Here is a 21,522-nt window from a genome sequence, read left to right as displayed (position 1 = left end):
GGTGCAGAGAGAATATCCTTCGCCGCCATCTTCCTGTCCCCAGAGCTGACGGTTGGCTCCGCCCCCGTTCGGGCTGTGCAGAGTGGAGTTGTGCACAGCGCGCCCTTTTCTAAGGCGGGTAGGTGGGGGCCCTGAGCGGCCATATTGGTGTGAGCACACCGGTAATGACTCTGTCCTGCCTGCGGGCAGCGCGGTCCTCGTCACCGCTCAGTTTTGCTCCTCTTCTCTCACTTGCAAAATGAGATGTCTTCCTGGACCTTGGCATTCTCCCTGCGTCGGCATCCACCACAGCGGTCGTATTCTCCCAGCGTGGGACACGGCTAGTGCCTTCACCGGACAGGACCAGCTGTTTCCTGCCTATCTCCCCTCAGCCGAATCAGATACAATGCGGAGTATAAGCCCCTCATAGTAAAATTAAGCAGGGCCACACTTTCTGCAGGTCCAGTGACGGAGCAGAGGATCCATCTTAGCTATTGCATCTCATGTGAAATGCGCTATAGTCGTACAGTCCCTGGAGCAGTACAGTCACTAACGTAATGGTTTTCTGGAGCCGTACAGTCTCTAAAGTAATTGTACTCTAGAACTGTACAGTCACTGACTTAATAGTACTCTATAATCGTGTATTTTCCTGGCGTAATTGTAATCTTCTGCCGCACAGTCTCTAGTGCATCAGTATGTCTGGCATAGCAAACAGAGGCTTGGAGAGCCACGCTGCTGTCTTCTGTATTTGCTGCATGGCGTTGGCCTGGTAGGAGGTTTCACTCGCACGTTTTTTCATCGGAGATCTGATTTTGTCACATGGCTGTTGTGTTTTCGGCCATTGCAGATATGTGCCTTGTTTTCAGCAGAGCAACACTCAACCATTGCTTCACACATAAAGGTGCTGGAGCCATGGCATAGCATCTGCTCCCATATCTACTGCTCACAGGCACTCGCCCTTCCTTTTTTTTCTGCAGCCTCCTCCGGACGCTGGATTCATACTGCTCTAAGCAGAATAATGTGCGGCTTCTATCTCTTCACGTCTGCAGTGTTTGGGCCGGCCTTCCAGCTGGATAGAAGTTCGTGTTACCTGGCAATTGTCTACTGTGGTTCCGTGGATTGAGAAGCTGACCACAACTCGCAGGTCCAGAGGTTGGAACCATAGCACACAACAGAGAGTACAGTTAGTCTCTTTCTGATCCCAGGCCTAATGTTCTACCGTCAGAAGAATTGACTGGTCAGAATCTACTTTACTACAGTCTTCGTAGTACGGCTTACTACACGTGAAGCCGTTATTCTACCTAATGTCAGGTATCCAGACCTAGACCGCAACACAGAAGCCGTTATTCTGCCTAATGCCGTCAGGCATTCAGACCTAGACCGCTACACAGAAGCCGTTATTCTGCCTAATGCCGTCAGATACCCAGTCCTTGACCGCAACACAGAAGCCGTTATTCTACCTAATGTCGTCAGGTATCCAGGCCTAGACTGCACCACAACACAGAAAGGGCTGTCTCCTATACCCTTCTCCGGGTTCTCTCGCTGACTTGTTCACAGGATACTTGGAGCCGATGGCAGCTGTGCTATATCCGCTATACAGGCTTCAGAAGCACCACCTTCCAGGTACAGTAGTTCAAACGGCCGTATTACTGTGGAGACGTGTCTGGGGTTGACTGCTGCAGTGGTACTGGTGTTCTGTACCGTATTCAGGTGAGTTAGACGCTCTCGCCTTCAGGTTCCTCACGTTCTATTGCAGCAGTATTCTATCCCTTATCGAGCACTTGAATAGTCCTCTATCAGACATGTTTAGTCAATACATGCCGTCTTTCTGGTGACTCAAACGTACCCGAGGTCCATCTACTACACCTGTCCGACTCTACTGTCCCATTTTCAGGTGACTCAGGAGTGTCCTCTTTCGCGTTCATCTGGGTCTTTTGCAGCTTTTGCCCAAGCTCCCGTCTAATCACCACTCATGGTGAGGTGCCGGCATTTATTGCTCCTGACGGGCTGCAGCTGCGGTTACAGGCCGCGTCCAGGCTTAGTCAAACACACCTTTCAGATGCATATTTCATTGTTAATAACATCTGTGGTTTGTTAACAGTTAAACGTAAGCACTACCATGTCCAAATGGAGCGGATCTCTGTACCACAGAGCGGATCTCGGTAGCAACATAACTGGATTCTCCACCCTCAGGTGGGTCAGACACTCTAGTGTCAGGTACGGATGGTCGCGGTTTTACTGCGGCATGCTCTGGACCCTATGTGCGAGTTGCCCCACAGGAGTTTTTTGCCACACCTGATCAGTTTACAGTACTGTCCGCAGGCTATCTTTACTGCAGGTGTTACGTCTATCTTTAATGTTTGGCCAATAGTAGTTTATAAGTTCTAGTCTGTCCTAAGGGCCTTCGAGCTACCACAATGCCTAAGCTCCTTATCTGTCAGAAGTTAAGGGCCTGTCACACTAAGAGATATCGCTAGCAAGATCGCCTATAACTAGTGACGTTATAGCGATATTGCTAGTGATATCGCTGTGTCTGATACTTACCTACGACCGGCTCCCCCGCTGGTTATCGCTGATCGCGCAAGAACAGGCTGGACTGTTTCTCTTCGTCAGCTTCCTGCGGCGCTTCATGCTGTGATGACGAGCGACGCGTGGAGCCGGGCGGGAGGACGCAGGATCGCCTGGTGTGACAGGTAAGTAGCGACCCCCGTCCCCAGCGATGTCGCTGGTGAGATCTGCCTATGTGGCAGCTCACTAGCGACCACTTAGCGATGCACCAGCGATCCTGACCGCGTCATATCGCTGGTCGGGATCGCTGGTACATCGCTAAGTGTGACAGTACCCTTACTTATTCTTTCTTACAGACGCCGGGTAAAGCCTCCAGCAGCTCAGACAGGTGACTTCTGACCGTGACTGGAAAATGTATCCCACCTCAGACAGGAGTGGAATCTGACTCTGCGCAAGCATCGACCAGGGTAGAAAGCTGCTCCAGTCTGGGATCCAAGGATGAGTCTGGTGATAATGTGTTTCTTCCTTCAGCTAGAATTGTATCTTTTCCCTGTTATCCTCGGGCGTGTTGTCTTAGACTTAGGTAAGCGGGTCTACTCTCCGCAATTCCCTCCCTGCTCCAGAGGGTCCAGGATGGATTTAGTCGTTTACATCGTCATACGGATTGACCTGCCTTTCGTCAGCCTAGTTGTCTTCTGGGGTCTATTTTATCTACCTAGAGCCAACTTTCCTTACAGTTGACATAGTCCATGTTTTGCATGGACTTCCCTTGCTCGACTAATCTTTTCTTTTTTTTTTTTTTTTTTCTGATCAAATAGATTTTTATTTATCAGAATTCAAAATACAGAATATACAGTAAATCTTCCACAAACAATAGATTTACAAATTGAACATCCCCTCCCACCCCCCCATGTAGACAGCTTATATAACTCTTCTCCATAAGATTTCTCTTACACCGTAATTTACCATTAGTCATCCTTTTTACCCATATTGTCAATCAAACCATACAAAACAGAAATGTTCGGGTATTAATGGTTTATCCACAACACCAGCATTGTAAAATATAGCACAGACTAATCTCTCTTTTCTAAGTCTGGCTGGACTATTTTTTTCCATATCCACCCTCATCCCTGCATGATGGGTTTATCTTCCCTTTGATCTCAAAAGTAATCCAGTAGTCTTTGTTCTACCTGCCTAGTCGAGCAATCAGTTGTCTCTTCATAGCCATCCTGAGCCTACATTGCGACGATGAGATCCAGGTAATCCCCAGGTGCCATTCAGTACGTTGTAGGGAAGGTGACCGGATGGACTGACTGGGTAGATTTCAGAAGGGAAAACGGCTAGGAAAGTGTAGGTGACGTGCAGTACCTTGCGTTGACCATTAGAGGGCAGGGAGGAGTGTAAGCATAGGACTTGACATCAGCTTAGGGCTAAGAAACCGTTGGTCATGGGGGGCGGGGTTACAGGGAACCGGGAAAGCTATAAATTTGACAGGAGGGTTCCAGAAAGTTTCAGTCCCCAGGGGGAGCTGAAGTGGCAAGAAGACTGTGAAAGTTGGTGCACTGTGAGGAAAACCTAACCAGGGGACTGAGGAGAAAGAAAGACCAGGGGGGTGGTCCTGACACGAAGTACCGCAGTGTAGACGAGGTTCCGGATGTGGAACACCGTATTGGAACGACGTTTGACCGGTAAAATTACTGTTGGTGTATAGGCCTAAGGCAGCCACAGTGACGGAGCTGTCAGAGCGTCACTGAGTGTAAAGGAGGATGGTACGTGTAACGGGGTCTTCCAAGCTGGGGTACCTCTTTCAGTATCACCCCGTGTTTTCGGAGGTCCGCTCTGCGTTGGCTGGAGTCTGAATGAATGACGCTGGCTGGAATTCCTTGTTTTCATGGGCACATATAAAAGATCACTGCTTCTCCATGTATTTCCAGTCTGACAACACTTTACTCACAGGACACAGAATATATCACACAGATACAGAGGGCAGGCCAATAGAAAAGCGGCAGGCCAGACATGCATTACAAAAGCCGCAGGTGGCCGGAGCCTGCCGATGTTTACTGTGGAAATTACAAAGATGGGGGGAGGGCGGACAAAAGGGGAATGCTGATACATTAGGGATATGCATCTCACATAGAACCTATTATATATCCATATAACTGCACAACATATTCTGGGTGCTGAGTGGTTCTGTAACACGTAACACGGCTCCCCCTTTTCAGCGACGCGATCGGCATACACAGTCTGATCCTCAACGGATCGGTTTGGGGATGACCGAAGTTTATGGGGTTGGTACAAGTTCCGTTTGTCGACTTAGTCCATCGGCGTTACCGTTTTGTTTGCCGGGTCTGTGGTGGATGGTGAAGTCCAGAGGTTGTAGGGCTAAACTCCACCGCAGCAATCTGGCGTTCTCAGGAGACCCGATTAAGCCAGACTAGGGGATTATGGTCCGTTAGGAGGGAAAACTGTCGTCCATACAAATATGGTTGCAACTTCTTGAGTGCCCATACTACGGCCAGGCACTCCTTCTCGATGGCCACATAGCTTACTTCACGGGGCAGTAGTTTCCGACTCAGGTAAGCTACCGGGTGTTCTTGGCCGCCCGGCCCGACTTGGCTCAGTACTGCCCCCAATCCAAACATAGAAGCGTCTGTGTGAACCAGGAAACGTTTAGTTGGATCGGGTGCGGCCAATACAGGGGTATTGGTGAGGGCGTCCTTTAGGTGGCGGAAGGCTTCCTCACACCCTGAGGTCCAGGTTACCTGGCGGGGTTGGTTCTTACGGGTCAAATCAGTGAGGGACTTGGCTACGCTGCTGTAATTGGGAACAAATTTCCTGTAATACCCTGCTGTCCCTAGAAACTCCATGACCTGGGTTTTAGTGCGTGGGATGGGCCATTTGGCTATGGCCTCAATCTTGGCTGGTTCTGGTCGTTGTTTCCCACTGCCCACCCAATGCCCTAAATACTGAACCTCTGCTTTGCCCACGTGACACTTGTTTGGGTTCCAGGGTGATTCCGGCCTGGTGGATCCTGCCAATACTGTCTCTAGGTGATTTAGATGCTCTTCCCATGTCGCACTGTAGATGGCGATGTCGTCCAGGTAGGAACAAGCATAGTCCTGGAGACCATCCAGAAGCCGGTCAGCCAGCCTTTGGAAGGTCGCCGGGGCATTCTTCATCTCGAATGGCATAACTCGAAACTGGAATAAGCCGAACGGGGTGACAAATGCCGACTTGGGAATAGCTTCAGGACTAAGGGGAATCTGCCAGCAGCCTTTGCATAGATCAATGGTGGTCAAATACTTTGCCCCCGCCAGCCTGTCTAGCAACTCATCCACACACGGCATGGGGTATGCATCCGTCACTGTTTTCTCATTGAGCTTACGATAGTCTACACAAAACCGTGTAGTCCCATCCTTCTTGGGCACTAACTACGGGGGATGCCCAGGGACTATCTGACTCTTCAATGACCCCTAAACGCAACATTTCTTGTATCTCTTGTCGCATCCCCTCTCGTACAGACTCAGGGATGCGGAAGGGGTTTTGTCGCAGGGGGGTCTGATCCTGGGTCTCAACCTTGTGTTGTGCCAGGCGAGTGTACTCCGGTCTCTCTGAAAACATCCTCTGTTGCAGCCTCAACAACGCCTCCGCCTGCTGTCTCTCCCGGGGGCCTAGGTCTTCACCCAAGTGTACCTGGTCCCATGTTTTAGACTGAGTCCTTTCCCCTAAGACATCCGGCAAGGGAAGTCCGGCTAAATCCTCTGCTTCAGGTGCAGAGATGGCCACTACCTCTTCAGGGCGCTCCCGGTAGGGCTTCCGCATATTCACGTGGAACATGCAGATAACCCTGGGGTCGTCACAATCGGCGACATTATAGGTTGTGTCGGCTATTTTCCCCACTACTTGGTAGGGCTCCTGCCATGCAGCTTGAAACTTATTCTGCTTAGTGGGCTTTTAACACCAGGACCTTCTGTCCTATTTCCAAAGTGCGCTCTCTGGCCCTCCAATCGTACCATATGTGCTGGCACCGCTGGGTCGCCTGCAAGTTCTCACGTACAGCCTGAGTCAGCTCCTGTAGGCGGTCCCGGAATTCCAGCACATAGGGTACAATAGGTACCCCTTCTATGAGGCCCTCCCCTTCCCAGTGTTCCAGCACTAAGTCTAGGGGTCCCCTTACCCGTCTCCTGTATACCAGCTCGAACGGGGAGAACCCCGTGGATTCTTGGGGCACCTCCCGATAGGCAAACAGGAGGTGTGGCAAGAATTTCTCCCAGTCCCTGTAGGTCCTGGTAAAAGTCCCAATGAGCTGTTTTAATGTCCCGTTAAAGCGTTCACACAACCCATTGGTTTGCGGGTGGTACTTGGCGCTTCTAATGGACTTTACGCCGCACAGCTTCCACAGTTGGTTGGTCACCTCTGCTGTAAATTGGGTACCCTGGTCCAAGATAATCTCCCGGGGAAATCCAACCCGTGAGAAAACCTTGAGCAGGGCGGCCGCCACAGTCTCTGCCAGTACGTTAGGTAACGCAACCGCCTCTGGATACCGTGTGGCATAATCTACCACTGTCAATATATACTTTTTCCCGGACGGACTGGGTTTGGCTAACGGCCCTATCAGATCGACCGCTGCTCGGCTAAATGGTTCCTCCACAATGGGGAGGGGGCGTAATTTGGCCTTGCATCGATTTTCCCCCCCCCCCCTCTTGCCAATGCGCTGGCAACTGTCACAGGTCTGGCAGTACTGACGAACATCATAGGTTACCCCCGGCCAAAAGAAGTTTTGTGTCAGACGATGCCTGGTGCGACTGACGCCGAAGTGCCCGGCCAAGGGTATATCATGAGAGATTCACAGTAGCTCCTGCCTATACTTCTTGGGAACTACCAGCTGTTGTTTTATAGTGGGGCTCGGCCCTGTGTGGTGCCTCTCCGTGATCCGGTAGAGGAATCCCTGCTTCCATACAAACTGTTCCCCTTCCAGTACCCCTCTCCTCTCCTGTGCCTTCACACGATATCCCTCTAATGAAGGATCCTCAAGTAACTCCCTCTTAAATTCATCTGGAGTGGCCCAAGAAATGTCTGGCTATGGGAATACGTGCAGGGCTGGGATGTCTTACCTGGGCCTCCTCTGAGTGTGATTCTGCCTCCGCAGCTCGAGCTGGTCTCCGGGTGGTCACAGGATAGGTCTCAGCCAGAGGGGCCACCGAGAATGCAGACAACATGGGCCCCAAGTCATTTCCCAGCAAGACGTCTGCAGGCAAATCCTCCATCAAGCCGACCTCAACAAGGCCATCCCCGACTCCCCAGTTCAGGTGAATCCTGGCAGTGGGTAGTCGATGTATAGCTCCCCCTGCTACATGGACTGCCACTGTCTGGTCCATCTTCTCTTGGTCCTTGACGAGATGAGGCTTCACAAAGGTCAAAGTTGCTCCGGAATCTCTTAGTCCCTGCATACATTTCCCATTAACCCACACAACCTGTCGATGCTGTTGTCGATTATCTGCCCGGGCTGCCTGCACGAGATCTACTTCATGCAGCACTTCCTCCATCTCTTCCTCCCCTTGGTTAGTCGTAGCCCCCAATGCCGGGTCAGCTTCGCCTTGGTAGCAGTGTACAGCAGCCCGGCTGAAGGTAGCTGTTCCCGCCTTTGGCCACTGGGTATGCTGAGTCCGGTTGGGGCATTGTCTTTGCAGGTGACCCAGCTGACGGCAGGTGTGGAATCACGCCCCAGGGGGACTGTGGTAGGCCGGGTTTCTAGCTGGTCCCCCTACAATCTTCGGTGGTTTGGGGCCCTCCAGGTCCATGGGCGGGCCCCTAGTGACCACCTTTGATCCGGAGAACTGCGGCCTCCTGGCATCATGATGTTCATCGGCCAGACGAGCGGCTTCCTCAAGAGTCATTTGCTGCCTGTCCCGAAGCCATTCCTGTGTCTCGGGGTTTAGTCCATTAAAGAATCGTTCTAACAGGAAGAGCTGGAGGATGTCCTCCTTAGTGGTTGCTTGGCTCCCTTGTACCCACTGTAGCAGTGACCGTCGTAATTTACAGGCCCATTCAGCGTGGGTATCGGTTACGCGTTTTATAAGTCCGCTGAACTTTTGGCGGTAGGCCTCTGGTGTCAGCGCATACCGGGCCAAGATCACTTCTTTGATCCGCTCATAGTCCATACAGTCCTCATCAGGTACCGTGCGATAGGCGTCCGCTTCCCGGCCTGTCAGCTTGCTGGCCAGAATCTGAACCCGTTCCTCCGACTTCACTTGATGAAGGGGACACTGCCGCTCAAAGTCCTGCAGAAAGCCATCAATGTCTTCCTCTGCCTCCCCCAACTGTCGGAATGCATTATACTGGATCTTTTTGTGGCTTACTGTTGAAGGTACCTGGTCGAAGGCCAGAGCTCCCCCTGCTCGCTGGCTCTCCGCTCTGCCATCTCCATCTTGGCCAGCTCCACTTTGGTCCGCTCTGCCATCTCCATCTTGGCTATCTCTATCCTGGTCCGCTCGGCCATCTTTTCCTTCAGATCAGTACGCACATCAGCCATCACCTCTCGTATGATCTCTACTGCAGGGTTTAGGCCATAGAACGCCAGTCTGTTCTTTACCTCCCTCTGGATTTCGGTCTCTTCCACGTTCACATTGGGGGGGCGCTGGATTGTCGTGTTCCATGATGGCTGCTATCAAATCCGCTTTTGTTTTGTTGCTGGCGATCAACCCTCGGGCTTCCACCAGATCTTTTAATGTAGTCCTCTTTAACTTCTGGTAGTTATTTTCCATTCATTCCTTTCCTCCTGTAGAAGGGGTATCAAATCCCGCTGTCTGCCACCAGTATAACGGGGTCTACCAAGCTGGGGTACCTCTTTCAGTACCACCCCGTGTTTTCGGAGGTCCGCTCTGCTTTGGCTGGAGTCTGAATGAATGACGCTGGCTGGAATTCCTTGGTTACATGGGCACATATAAAAGATCACTGCTTCTCCATGTATTTCCAGTCTGACAACACTTTACTCACAGGACACAGAATATATCACACAGATACAGAGGGCAGGCGAATAGAAAAGTGGCAGGCCAGACATGCATTACAAAAGCCGCAGGTGGCCGGAGCCTGCCGATGTTTACTGTGGAAATTACAAAGATGGGAGGGCGGACAAAAGGGGAATGCTGATGCATTAGGGACATGCATCTCACATGGAACCTATTATCCATACATATAACTGCACAACATATTCTGGGTGCTGAGTGGTTCTGTAACACGTAACAGTACGTATATATACGTCCCCGGAGAAAGTACGGTGTCACAATGTATTCTGTAACCGGAGAGCTGTGAAGAAAAGTGCGGTGTGCTGTGAGGACGTCTGGAGGACGGCGAGAGAAAGAATATACTTGGACCTGTTGCACCCGAAACTTGCCTCCAGCTTGTGTCTGTACGTTACTGTGTGGTATACAGAGGGACCACCCCCCAGCCCGTCCCACCGACCCTACACTTGGCGTAGTCAGCAGGATCAACGCCGCTAATACAATATCTTCTGCGGCAGGCCTGCCTCTGAGGAATGGAGACGGGCTTGGACTGTACTGTTTGGATTATAAACACCTGTGGAATACAAATTGGGAGTGCTGTGGCGTAACTGCGTTGTTAGCCGAAGATCCGGGGTGGTACCAGGTTCAGAGCAAGATGGTGGTGGTGGTGCTGCTTCAGCACAGAGGAGAGATCGAGGTGTTTGCCGTTGTACCCAATGGGCTGGGACCCCCTCCTACGTACCCCTGGACCCCTGGGGACAGCATTATGTACCAGGAGGCCGGCGCTCCCACATACTGGACCCTTACAGGTGGGTGGAAAGGCCTGCCGTTGCCCCACCCAGTAGAGGGAGTGGCACAGAGAAAAAGATTGTCTGCGGCTGTTTGGCGCCATTCGATTGCTGCCCACTGGACGGGATGCGACGCTGCAGTTGTCGAGGCATCGGCCGCCTGGAGTGGCGATGGCGGCAGGAGGACAAGCTTCACCAGAAGATCCACTCCTCGGAGTCACGAACAGCCAGTCCAATCTCGGGTGGAGGAGCGGAGCCATGGCGGATCCCACGGGAGCTGCCGCCAAAGATACCAGCAGAGAGCTTCTTCGCGGAACCTCTGTGCCTGGAGGCCAGCCCCACCGGATGGTGGAGTGAAGAGCGGAAACTGCGGGAGCAGCCGTGGAAAGATGTGACGGAGACCGCGACACCGGGGAAGGTGAGAGTTCCCCCGGCTCTGTCGGCGGCTCCGCAAGCAGCCCCCACCACTCAGCTGCAGCACGCGGTCTCCTGTGATCCCGAAAGGCTGGCCAAGGAAGACCCCACTGTCTATGCGGAGCTGAGTGGGCCCTCCACTCCCAGCCCCGAGCCACACCGCCTGGTGACGCCACGCCCAGTGTCGCCCGTGCGGAGCCTGTTTCCAGAAGACGCTGTTGCGTCCCCCCTGCAAGTGATGACATCCTCCCCGAAACCAGCTGTTACTCCAGTTGTGACGGCTCCGGCTGAAGCTCCGGATGCAGTCCACCCTGCGGCCGCGGCTATGCCGGCGTTGGAACTGACTGTGGCCTGTTTGTCAGGCCCTGCGGCCCAACCTCCGGAAAACCTGTCTGCCCCTGTCCGCCACCCGGCCCCAGCGGCTGCTGGGCCGCTGACATCATCCGCCGCCTCTGCCCTGTTTTCACCCCCGGCTAAGTCCCACCCACCGGACTCCCGGGCTCACACCGGACCCTCCGTTTGGGTCGCAGAAGTGGTGAAAAAGAAGAAAGCCAGGGAACAGGAGGTATGGAACCTACTCCATGCAAAGGCTGGCATGGCGGCTACACCATCTTTAGGACGGCTCGTGTACACGAATATACCCAAGGGGTATGGGTTCATACGTGATCTGGCTACCGGCCAGAAGGTTTATATTAATGTGGCCTCTATTTGCCACGGCCGGGCTCTACACGAGGGGGACTTGGTGTCCTATTATAAGGAGTATTGCCCCCGTGGCTATTATGCGGTAGCCGTGCTTGCCGAGACAGAGGACCGCGAGCCCCCGTAGCAAAGACGCATAGGACACTCCTTAGATCCCGGGAACTCCACGGCTGTGGAACCCCTCGCTGCCGGCCACTAGGAAGTGGCTTGAACTTTCGAGACTCCGTTGTGCAGATCACAAGGACAGTTTGCGTCCAAGTTAATGGAAAAAAAAGTTTTAATGTAAAAATTGAAGTTTTTATGTGTATTAAGCCTGACAAAGCGGGGATGTAAGGGGAGAGGAATTGTCCATGTTAAAGGAAGGGGGAGAAGGAGAAAATCTGTTACGTTTTATTTTTTTGTGTGTGATGGTTTTAAAGCAATAGTAAAATAAAAAAAAAATAAGAAAATGGGGTACTTGTGATATGATATAATAAAGTTGTCCTGATGTATAATATGCACAAGAAAATGCAACCGGTCCGGGTAAGGGAAGGTCTGTGTGACCAAAGGAAACGTGAGACCGAAGGGGTCCATGAGTGAGAGGGTCTGGGAGACTGAGACGCCGACCATGACTGGTAACCAAGAGAAAGACAAAGAGATGGAAGATTTGAACCGGACAGGGGTCCCAGGTCAGGTCCCTGACACCACAGACACCCCAGAAAGAAGTCGGGCGCTGGTAATGATCTGGTAGGTGTAAGGCCTCGATCATGGCGTACCGGATTGTGGAAGGTGACAGAAGGGTAGAGTAGGGGAAGGTACACGCTGGAGGGAAAGAATCCAGGTGTACCTAGCCCAGTTTCGAAAGACGTTGTCATGTGGCGTGCGCGCTGGCGAGTGGCAGTAGGCCGCTCAGAGCATGGTGCTCCCGGTTTGGTTTGCCCCCCGCGGATAGCGGGTTTGGCCCAACAACTGGTTCGACAACAGATGGTAGTAGAAGCTTCAGAACGACTAAGGCAGAGACGACAATTGTCGAGGACGACAATAGACAAAGGAAGGGGGAGTGTAGGGAAGGTGACCGGACGGACTGACTGGTTAGATTTCAAAAGGGAAAACGGCTAGGAAAGTGTAGGCGACGTGCAGTACCTTGAGTTGACCATTAGAGGGCAGGGAGGAGTGTGAGCATAGGACTTGACATCAGCTTAGGGCTAAGAAACCGTTGGTCATGGGGGGCGGGGTTACAGGGAACTAGGAAAGCTATAAATTTGACAGGAGGGTTCCAGAAAGTTCCAGTCCCCAGGGGGAGCTGAAGTGGCAAGAAGACTGTGACAGTTGGTGCACTGTGAGGAAAACCTAACCAGGGGACTGAGGAGAAAGGAAGACCAGGGGGGTGGTCCTGACACGAAGTACCGCAGTATAGACGAGGCTCCGGGTGTGGGACACCGTATTGGAACGACGTTTGACCAGTAAAATTACTGTTGGTGTATAGGCCTAAGGCAGCCACAGTGACGGAGTTGTCAGAGCGCCACTGAGTATAAAGGGGGACGGTACGTATATATACCGGAGAAAGTACGGTGTCACAATGTGTTCTGTAACCGGAGAGCTGTAAAGAAAAGTGCGGCGTGCTGTAAGGCCGTCTGGCGTACGGCGAGAGAAAGAATAAGCTTGGACCTGTTGCACCCGAAACTTGCCTCCAGCTTGTGTCTGTACGTTACTGCGTGGTATACAGAGAGACCACCCCCCAGCCCGGCCCACCGACCTTACGTTTCCAGTGTTCGACTCTTTAGCAGGTTCCCAGTGGCCTGCTCTCAGGTCCTGTCATTTTCTCACAGAACGGACTTCAGCCGTTTCCAAACAAGGAGGCGCCTCGGTATATCTTTTTTTTCTCCAGAGCGCTTCGCAAATTGGACTACTTCTGTGGCTACGAACCCTCCGGTTCCAAGTTTTCCACCACTATGGTCCTTCCTCTCCCAGAAGTCCATTCCTCAGGGATGCCAATGGCGAATTCACACAGTAGTTGGCAAAATTCTAAAGCCGCGTAGCCTAGCTTGCTCATCAGAGCATTCTTTCTGGACACCAGTCGGAAGATTTGACTGTCCTCACTGTCCAAAAATTTTTCTTGCATGGAGACATGGGTTTTCGCCTATCGTTCCTATCCAAGGTTCCATTTGGCTTTGGTTTCATGAGCGAAATTATCCCCAAAGAAGTCCCTCACCAACTTTCCGTTCTTTCCATGTGGCTCCAATAGGCCAAATCATTGATGAGGTCACCGGAAGGACAAACGCTCTCCTTCCTCAGGCTAAACCTCGTCATTCTTCAGCGCTTTTTCCTCAGCGTGACTTTGGGGATCTAGGTTTGAGTCCATACTTGTTTTTCTCAGGAAGAAATTTTCGTCGTTCAGCATTTGCATCCTGTGAATCGCATGATTTTCCCTTGTTCCATGAAGCTCTTATCCAGGTCCTGATTTCTTCAGGGCTTTCGCGATATCTGCGTTTGCAACGGACGCGTTCCTTTTCCTTCCACTTGGTAGCCTGTCCTTTCAGACTCTCAACCACCCCTGGGGTCTCAGAGCCTGTAGCAGCCATGGTGCACTTCCTGTGGATTAAGGGTCCACTCTCCATCATTCTGAATTCCCTTTCTTTCGTCCGCCTCAGACTTTTACTTCGTGACGCTCTCGCATCAGGCTGCCTAGCCACCGCAACGGTACTTATCAAGCTCCGGCTTGAAGTGTACAGGTCCTCTGGCCTCCAGGTCAGCGTCTGCTTACGGAATCTGGTCGGCATTAGTAGGGTTGCCGGCTCAGAAAGGACTGCGTTCTTTTGAGTATGACGCACTCTGCCCGGGCAGTGTGTGTCCTCCTGGTGGTACTCTTTGGGCTTGGGCTTCGTCTGGCACCTCTGCAGTGCGATGATATGTACTCCACAGGTCCATGAGGTTTTTTTTTTTTTTCAGAGCCCATGCCTAGCTTCGGCAAGTGCCGGTCGGGGTAAAAAGACCTTGCAGATGACCTTTCAGGTGACGAGTGTGACTTCCTCGTCCTGATTGGAGTTGTTTGCTGTTCCCTCCCCTTGGGGACAGCTTTGGGACGTCCCATGGGTTCCTGTGTCCCCCAATGAAGCAATAGAGAAAACAGGCTTTTTAGTTGCTTAGCGTAAAACCTGTTTCTCTGAGCCTTCATTGGGGGGACACAACACCCTCCCAAGTTGAACAGATCGGTTACTGCATAATATTGTTAGTGTGGATTTGTGTTTTCTGTGGTTTTTATCTCGTTTACAGATTACTTCTCCTACTGCTTTCTCACTAACTGAACATCCTACTTCCTGTCGGTAGGGTGTACACTGTGGAGGAGGAGCTAACTTTTTTTCTGCATAATGTCAGCCTCCTAGTGGCAGCAGCATACACTCATGGTTTCCTGTGTCCCGCAATGAAGGCTCAGAGAAACAGATTTTACGGTAAGCAACTAAAAATCCTGTTTTCTGCATGCGGCCTGCATACCCAATCTTTAACATTGGGTATGCAGGCCGTGCTGCAGTATGCAGATGACGCCGCATGCGTCGTTTCGACGGCGCTGCGACCTGCGTAAAACGCATTGTTAGAATTTTATGCGTGCGCCGCATTGTCAAAACTATGCATGCGGCGGCATCTGCATACTGTGGCACGGCCTACGTACCCAATGTTAAAGATAAGGTATGCAGGCCGCATGCAGAAATAGGCGGAGCTAACCGGAGGAGGCGGGGCTTCACGGAGGAAGTCCGCAGCCCTTCGTCCGCAAATGTGAAACTAGCCTTAGTGTGAAATCTGTGGTCTATACATGGCTGACTTGCATCATTTATTTATAAAGGAGGAAGGTGTCGACTTAATGAATCGAGAAACGGCTCGTGAGCGGTAAGTTGGAGTAAATGTTTGATAATGTAACTTTGTACTCATTTTTGTGCCGCTTGTTAGTATTGATCAAAATTTGCCAATTTGCAGAGGTCATAATACTTTGTTTAATTTATTAGTGAAGTGCAGACGGCAATGCAGATGAGCTTATCCTGGGAAGAAAGCTTTACCCTGGTAGGCACTTATTTCCCTATATAGACTTTCTTCTTCCTTTGCTTGTGCGCGTTTTATTACTGAGATATTAAAGTTTTACACCATCCAAAATAAAATGTAAATCTTGGATTAGACTTAAAGGTGATGTTCAACTAAATACATATCTGGAATCACCCATGTCAAGAGTAACCATCTTTTTATTTTATATTTAAAAAATATATATATATTGCATGTGAAAATGTTCAACTTTCTAATATATCTTTTTAGAGAAAGGACTGATCATTCTTTGCCAAAATTCTCAATTCACGGGTAACATCTGTATTCAGTGACGACGGGTTTTCCTATTACTAAGATAGGAGACAGCGTTGACTACTGGTCAGATTCTGTGTAGAGGAGGAGGAGCTTTGCTTCTAGCTCCTCCTGCTACTTAGGAAATGACAGTTGCCACCGATGGAATCTTCATTTCAGTAATTTAAAGAATCTGTCATCACTGAATACAGATTTTACCCAAGAATTGAGAATTTTAAGAATGACCTGATCAGTCTGAGAGGAGGAAAAAAATCAGATTTATTCAGAACTAAAATTCAGAGACGCTTATCTTCACCTGTACTATTGATTAATGAAATGAAAATTAAAATTATTGTTGCTCTAACAATATTGATCCAAAGTAATGCCACTCTCCAGTGCACTTTTCATTCGTTGTCACCCATCCAACAATCCTTCTATTTTTGTTTTCCGCTTGTTACATCTACTGCACATACCGTTGTTCTTCTCTCATTACCTCGTAGTATTTTATGTCTTACTGTCAGATTACTACACCGCATGCCTGTTAACCAAGGCGCTTGCCCGTTATACACGGTGCATGCCCTTTCACCACTGAAGGGGGATCTGCACTCCAGCCGTAGGAGAAATAGAATTGAGGTCTAGTACAGATGTTGATGTAATTTGCGTACAAAACACACTATTAATGGATGTATATTGCTTCTTTTCACGTGCTCTATTGATTTTTAAACATCACTTTTTGTGAGACCCCTGTCACATACACCAGGGTTCCCCATATCCAGTCCTCAAGGCCCACCAACAGATCATGTTTTTAGCATTTCCTTTGTATTGCACAGGAGATGCAATTATCACCTGAGCAATACTAAGGAAATCCTGAAAGCATGATCTGTTGGTGGGCCTTGAGGACTGGAGTTGGGGAACCCTGACATTACACCATAGTAAGTTAACATACCACATTATATGGTGACGTCACAGTAGTTGGAGGTCTAGTACAGATGTTGATGTAATTTGTGTACAAAACACACTATTAATGGATGTATATTGCAAATACACGTCTTTGCACATGCTCTATTGATTTTTGAACAGCACTTTTGGTGAGACCCCTGTCACATACACCATAGTAAGTTAACATACCACATTATATGGTGACGTCACAGTAGTTGGATTTGGCCCACAGCAGCATTTGCAAATTTTCTATCAAATATAAGAAAATAAACCACCCTAACTAAGCTGCAGTGAAGAATGAGGTGGAGTGGTTTTAACGGGGTAGTTCACTACTCTGACAACCCTTTCTCAAGTACTATGTATACCGCTCAAGTAAAATAACAGCTATAGTCAGCTTTGGTGTCAGCCGCATTCTAACAGTGTCGATACTGTCTCTCGGAGCTTGTGTGACATTGACTGCAGGGCTCACATTTTACAATCAGCAGCTGCTTCACTGTCCTCACCTTCTGGCATAAATGGCATCCAGAGGTAGTGAGAGAGCAGCCAGAGCAGTGACTCCCTCTGGTTGTCAGTTGTGTCCGAAGAAGGGGACAGTGAAGTGGTGCTAAGAACCAGGGCACGTACCGCTGGCATCGGGGGTGAGTATAGCTATTTTATAAGGGGGAACATAGTGATTGAGAAGGGGTTGTCTAAAGTATTGGACAACCCCGTTTTGAGGGTTTTTTTCTCTTATTTTTATTTTCGAACTTTAAGTTTCTATATTTTAAACAGCTTGTGTTCCCTTACAGAGTGACAATGATTATGACAAGTTGGATAAACCTTCATCTCCGAAGCGTATTGACTTTGCTCCGGTATCACCAGCTCCATCTCCTACAAGAGGAATAGGAAAGGTAATATGTGGTGTGTTGGAGATTTGGCTGTCACGTGCCAATGTGCAGAGAGATTGCTTTGTCTCGTCACAGCATTTGTTAATTTTTCTTGCGTGTTGGGTTGTCCTTGAGATCACATAATTGTGCATGGCTGGATATTACCGTGTTCTTTATTTCCATAGAACAGCTCGAGTCTATCCATGCAATATAATTACATGGAGTCACCAGGGCTTTCAGCCTCCAAGTACAGGCTGAGAAGAAGTATATTACTCCTACATATTTCTATGCCTTTTATTGTAATGGATCTGTTTTCTGGCACGGTATGAATATTTTTTTTTTACCTTTTTGATATGTAAAAGTCTTAATCCCTACCTTCTTTGTCATCCACAGCAGTGTTTCTCTCCATCTCTACAAATGTGTCTGAGCAGCAATGGTTTGCCTCCCAGCCCAATCCCCAGTCCTACAAGACGTTTTACCACGTAAGTTTGTTTCCACAAGTCTATGTGCACTCCTCTTTGTGGTTCTTGCATTATAATAGATATTTTATTTATCTTAATGTCCTGACAATCTATAATTTGCACTGGGGAGTCTTTTGTGTAATAGGCATTTGCTTTCAACTCTGAGACAGAGAAACTGTAGTAATCAATATGAGAACTTCCCAAATTTTCAAATTTTTCTCTGTTAAATGGACATAACTTGCTATCCAGAGAATAATCGTTTTAGGTCCTGTCCATGGGATAAGGTAATTTAATAATTTCAGGGAGTCCGAGTCCTGGGAACGCACTGATGTAACAAGGTCTGTATTCAGAGAATCTGTTTCTGCAGAGCCCAGTCTTGAATAGAGTGGAGGTGTACATGTTCGTCCTCCATTGTATTCATTGTCTAAGGGACTGCTTGAAAAGGCCAAGGATCACACTACCTATTTTAGCTACTCCTATAAACAGTACAATTGTTTGCTTTTGGCCTGAAGGTGCTGATACCTATTAGACAAACTTTAGCCATATCTGCTAATTTCAGTTAAAGTAACCAGCCATTTGATCAAGAGTAGCAATTTTTTGTCACTGGTCCTGATGAGGAGGCTTGGTGGATGCTCCTGATTCATGAGGGTGTGCACACCTCTACATGAATCTAGAGTGCATGACGAGTAGTGTGCGCCTCTGTTGTGCAATGGCAGAAATCTTACTCTTTCCCCTGGCGGATCTGCAAAAAACTGGTGTGAAAGCTGCAAAAATCGCTACATTTTTGCTCATTTCTTGAGTTTGCAGCAAAAATTAGCAACTATTCAAAGTTATTTACACCAGAGTTTTGGCAATATTGCTTTGATGAATTTGGGCCTTACTCTTTTTTGTGAGTTTCTCATCTTTTTGTCAAGAGATTGTCAGGTGAAAGTGTAGGATAGGCGAGGGGAGGTGCTGATCCAACAGGAATGGGGGTGACCCACTTCTTGCCGCCGACAGACACGAGACTGAGTTAGGAGTAATATTCAACAGGTCCGTTTTTATTGGCCGCCTCTCTGACGACCGATGCAATTCTTCACAGGAATTTCACAGACCCGGGTACCTTCACTTCTTAGTTTCACCGCCGTGGTGTCCTCTGTGGCTCTCCTCACTGTGGCTGCCCTAGGCACATCCACCACAGCGCTTCACCAATCAAAGTACACCGTCCACTTGGTACCCCCAGACCGTCTCCGTCTGCGGCTAATGTCCTTTGAGTCACCCCTGTGACCATCTCAACCGTCAGTTACTCTCTGAAGGCTTTTACCGTCTTTCTACGGCAGATCCTCCTCTCTAGTGAGCTCCCCTGGCTGACTGGACCTTCCATAACTTTCCCTCAACCTTTAGGGTACGTGCACAGGCTGCGGATTCCGCTGCGTTTCCGCAGCGGTTTTGGCCGCTGCGGACCCGCAGCAGCTTTAGCTGCGGTGTACAGTACCATTCCAATGAATGGGAAAAAAAAAACGCTGTGCCGACGCTGCGGAAAAAAAACGCGCGGATTTGCTGCGGTTTTGAATCCGCAGAAAGAATTGCATGTCAATTCTTTATGCGGAAACCGCTGCGGGTTCCTATCTCCACCATTGTGGAGATAGTGAATCCGCAGGACCAAACCGCAGGCAAAACCGCAGATAATCCGCAGGTCTTTTGACCTGCGGATTATCTGCGGTTTTTGCAAAATCCGTGCGGATTAATCCGCAGCGGATTCCGCAGCGTGTGCACACACCCTTATACTCCCAGTCCTGGTAGCTCCGCCCACTATCACCTGACAGTTACCTTGACCAATGGCAGTTACTTTGACCCATGGCAGTTACACAGTCACTCTCTTACACTCCCCACTGCCCTCTAATGCTCAAACTATCACATGACACCCCTTTCTCTGTATCTCAGCCTACACTGCGCTATCCCTCTGCCTCTCTCCACAGGCAGACCTGTCCGTCAGTCCAACCTCCCCACAAAACAATGATTGGACATGATAGATTTTGATTATTCCTTTCATTCTGATCTTGTGCTCGATTGTGTAAAAGGGAATGTGGAGTATAAGCTGTTGGGCAAATGCCAGCCATTTAAAGGGAACCTGTCAGTAGTTTTGGCCGATATAAGATGAGGCCACTGCCTTTCAGGGCTGATATACAGCATTCTATAGTGCTGTAGATAAGCCCCAGATCTGACCTTAAAGATAAGAAAAATAACTTTTATCATATTCACCCGGGGGGACAGTCTGGTGCGATGGGTGCGCAGGTCCGGGTCCGGCGCCTCCCATCTTATGATCGCTGGGCCTCTCTGACCTTTCCCGGAGCCTGCACACTGCAGTACTTTCCTCTGCCCTCAACAGGGCAGAGAAGTATGCCTGCGCAGGAGCGCGATGCAGGGGACGGATGAAGCAAGCAGGGAGGCGGTGATCATAAGATGGGAGGTGCCAGACCCGGACCTGCAACACTCATCGGACTGTGCCCCCCCTTCCCGGGTGAGTAAAATAAGTTATTCTTATTTTTCAGATCGGATCGGGGGGCTTATCTTACAGAATTATAGAATGCTGTAAATAAACCCTGAAGGGCAGTGGCCACATCTTATATCGGACAAATCGGATGGTTTGCTTTAAGGAGTGCCGTCACTTTTTTTTTTTTTTTTTTTTTTTTTTTTTTAAATAAGTTGTCAACTACTTGGACAAATTCTTGTCGTACCCTAGGCTTAGCACCCATAAAATAATAAAGCCTATACTCGCCTCCCGTGCCAGCACTGTTATCTCGGTGTCTACACTCGCTGTCCTCTGGGGCGGTGTTGTGACGCCGGCACCCAATCAGGGCTGACGTCACTGTCTCCACCTATAGACAAATAGAACATGAAGAGGAAGTCCGGGTTGCAGCTGCTCTCTGACTTCCTCTTCATGTTCGATTTATCCGAAGAGGGAAATAGTGTCGCTAGCGCTAATTGGGCGTGTCACAACATCACACGACAGCCCCGGGGAGAGCGAGTGCCGACACAGGAGGTGAGTATAGGCGTTATTTTATGGGGGCCAGACATTTTGATCAAGCAGGGGTTGTCCTAGTAGTGGACAATAGTGATGAGTGAATGTGCTCATATATTATGTTTAAGTTTCTGTGGATGCATGATTTGTGGCTGTTAAGCGGGAGTCACACATAGCAATCTCGCTAGCGATATCGCTGCTGAGTCACAACTTTTGTGACACAACAGCGATCTCACCAGCGAGATCGCTGTGTTTGACAGCGATCAGCGACCGGCCCCCCTGCCGGTATCGCTGATTGCTGCAAGAAACCTCTGGACCTATTTTTCGTCGCTGGTCTCCCGCTGGCCAGCACGCATTGCTGCGTGTGACAGGCGGGAGACCAGCGATCAGCTGTAAAAAAATAACAACAAATATTGTTGTTCTCACCTTCCGACGTCCCGCGCAGCCATCCTGCCTCTCTCCACGCTCCCGGTCCCAGTAATCCTATGCACGAATGACCGCGAGACGTCGCGCTGCCGCGAGACTGTGACATTCTCGTGGTCATTCTCGCAAAGGATTACTGGGACC

At 49.7% G+C, this 21,522-nt stretch overlaps 1 protein-coding gene and 1 non-coding gene across 3 annotated transcripts in view; both read left to right on the top strand.

Moving 5' to 3' along the window:
* Positions 1–21,522, top strand: part of PABIR2 (PABIR family member 2) — a 41,467-nt gene that overhangs the window by 12,022 nt on the left and 7,923 nt on the right. The window contains exons 4-7 of one of the 2 annotated variants that reach the window (XM_073543521.1): positions 15,207–15,250; positions 15,367–15,421; positions 17,416–17,517; positions 17,890–17,975. In XM_073543521.1, the coding sequence (XP_073399622.1) occupies positions 15,207–15,250; positions 15,367–15,421; positions 17,416–17,517; positions 17,890–17,975 (287 nt within the window). Of the gene's footprint in view, positions 1–15,206; positions 15,251–15,366; positions 15,422–17,415; positions 17,518–17,886; positions 17,976–21,522 lie in introns of both variants that reach the window. The other variant, XM_073543520.1, reaches the window with a different exon arrangement.
* Positions 17,640–17,776, top strand: LOC141048236 (small nucleolar RNA U109). Its single transcript, XR_012220008.1, has one exon. It is a non-coding gene; the product is annotated as a small nucleolar RNA U109 (small nucleolar RNA).

Source organism: Dendrobates tinctorius, unplaced genomic scaffold, assembly GCF_039654945.1.
Source record: "Dendrobates tinctorius isolate UK_male_01 unplaced genomic scaffold, ASM3965494v1 ptg000133l, whole genome shotgun sequence".
NCBI lineage: Eukaryota > Metazoa > Chordata > Amphibia > Anura > Dendrobatidae > Dendrobates > Dendrobates tinctorius.
This window is presented reverse-complemented; position numbering and strand designations above follow the sequence as displayed.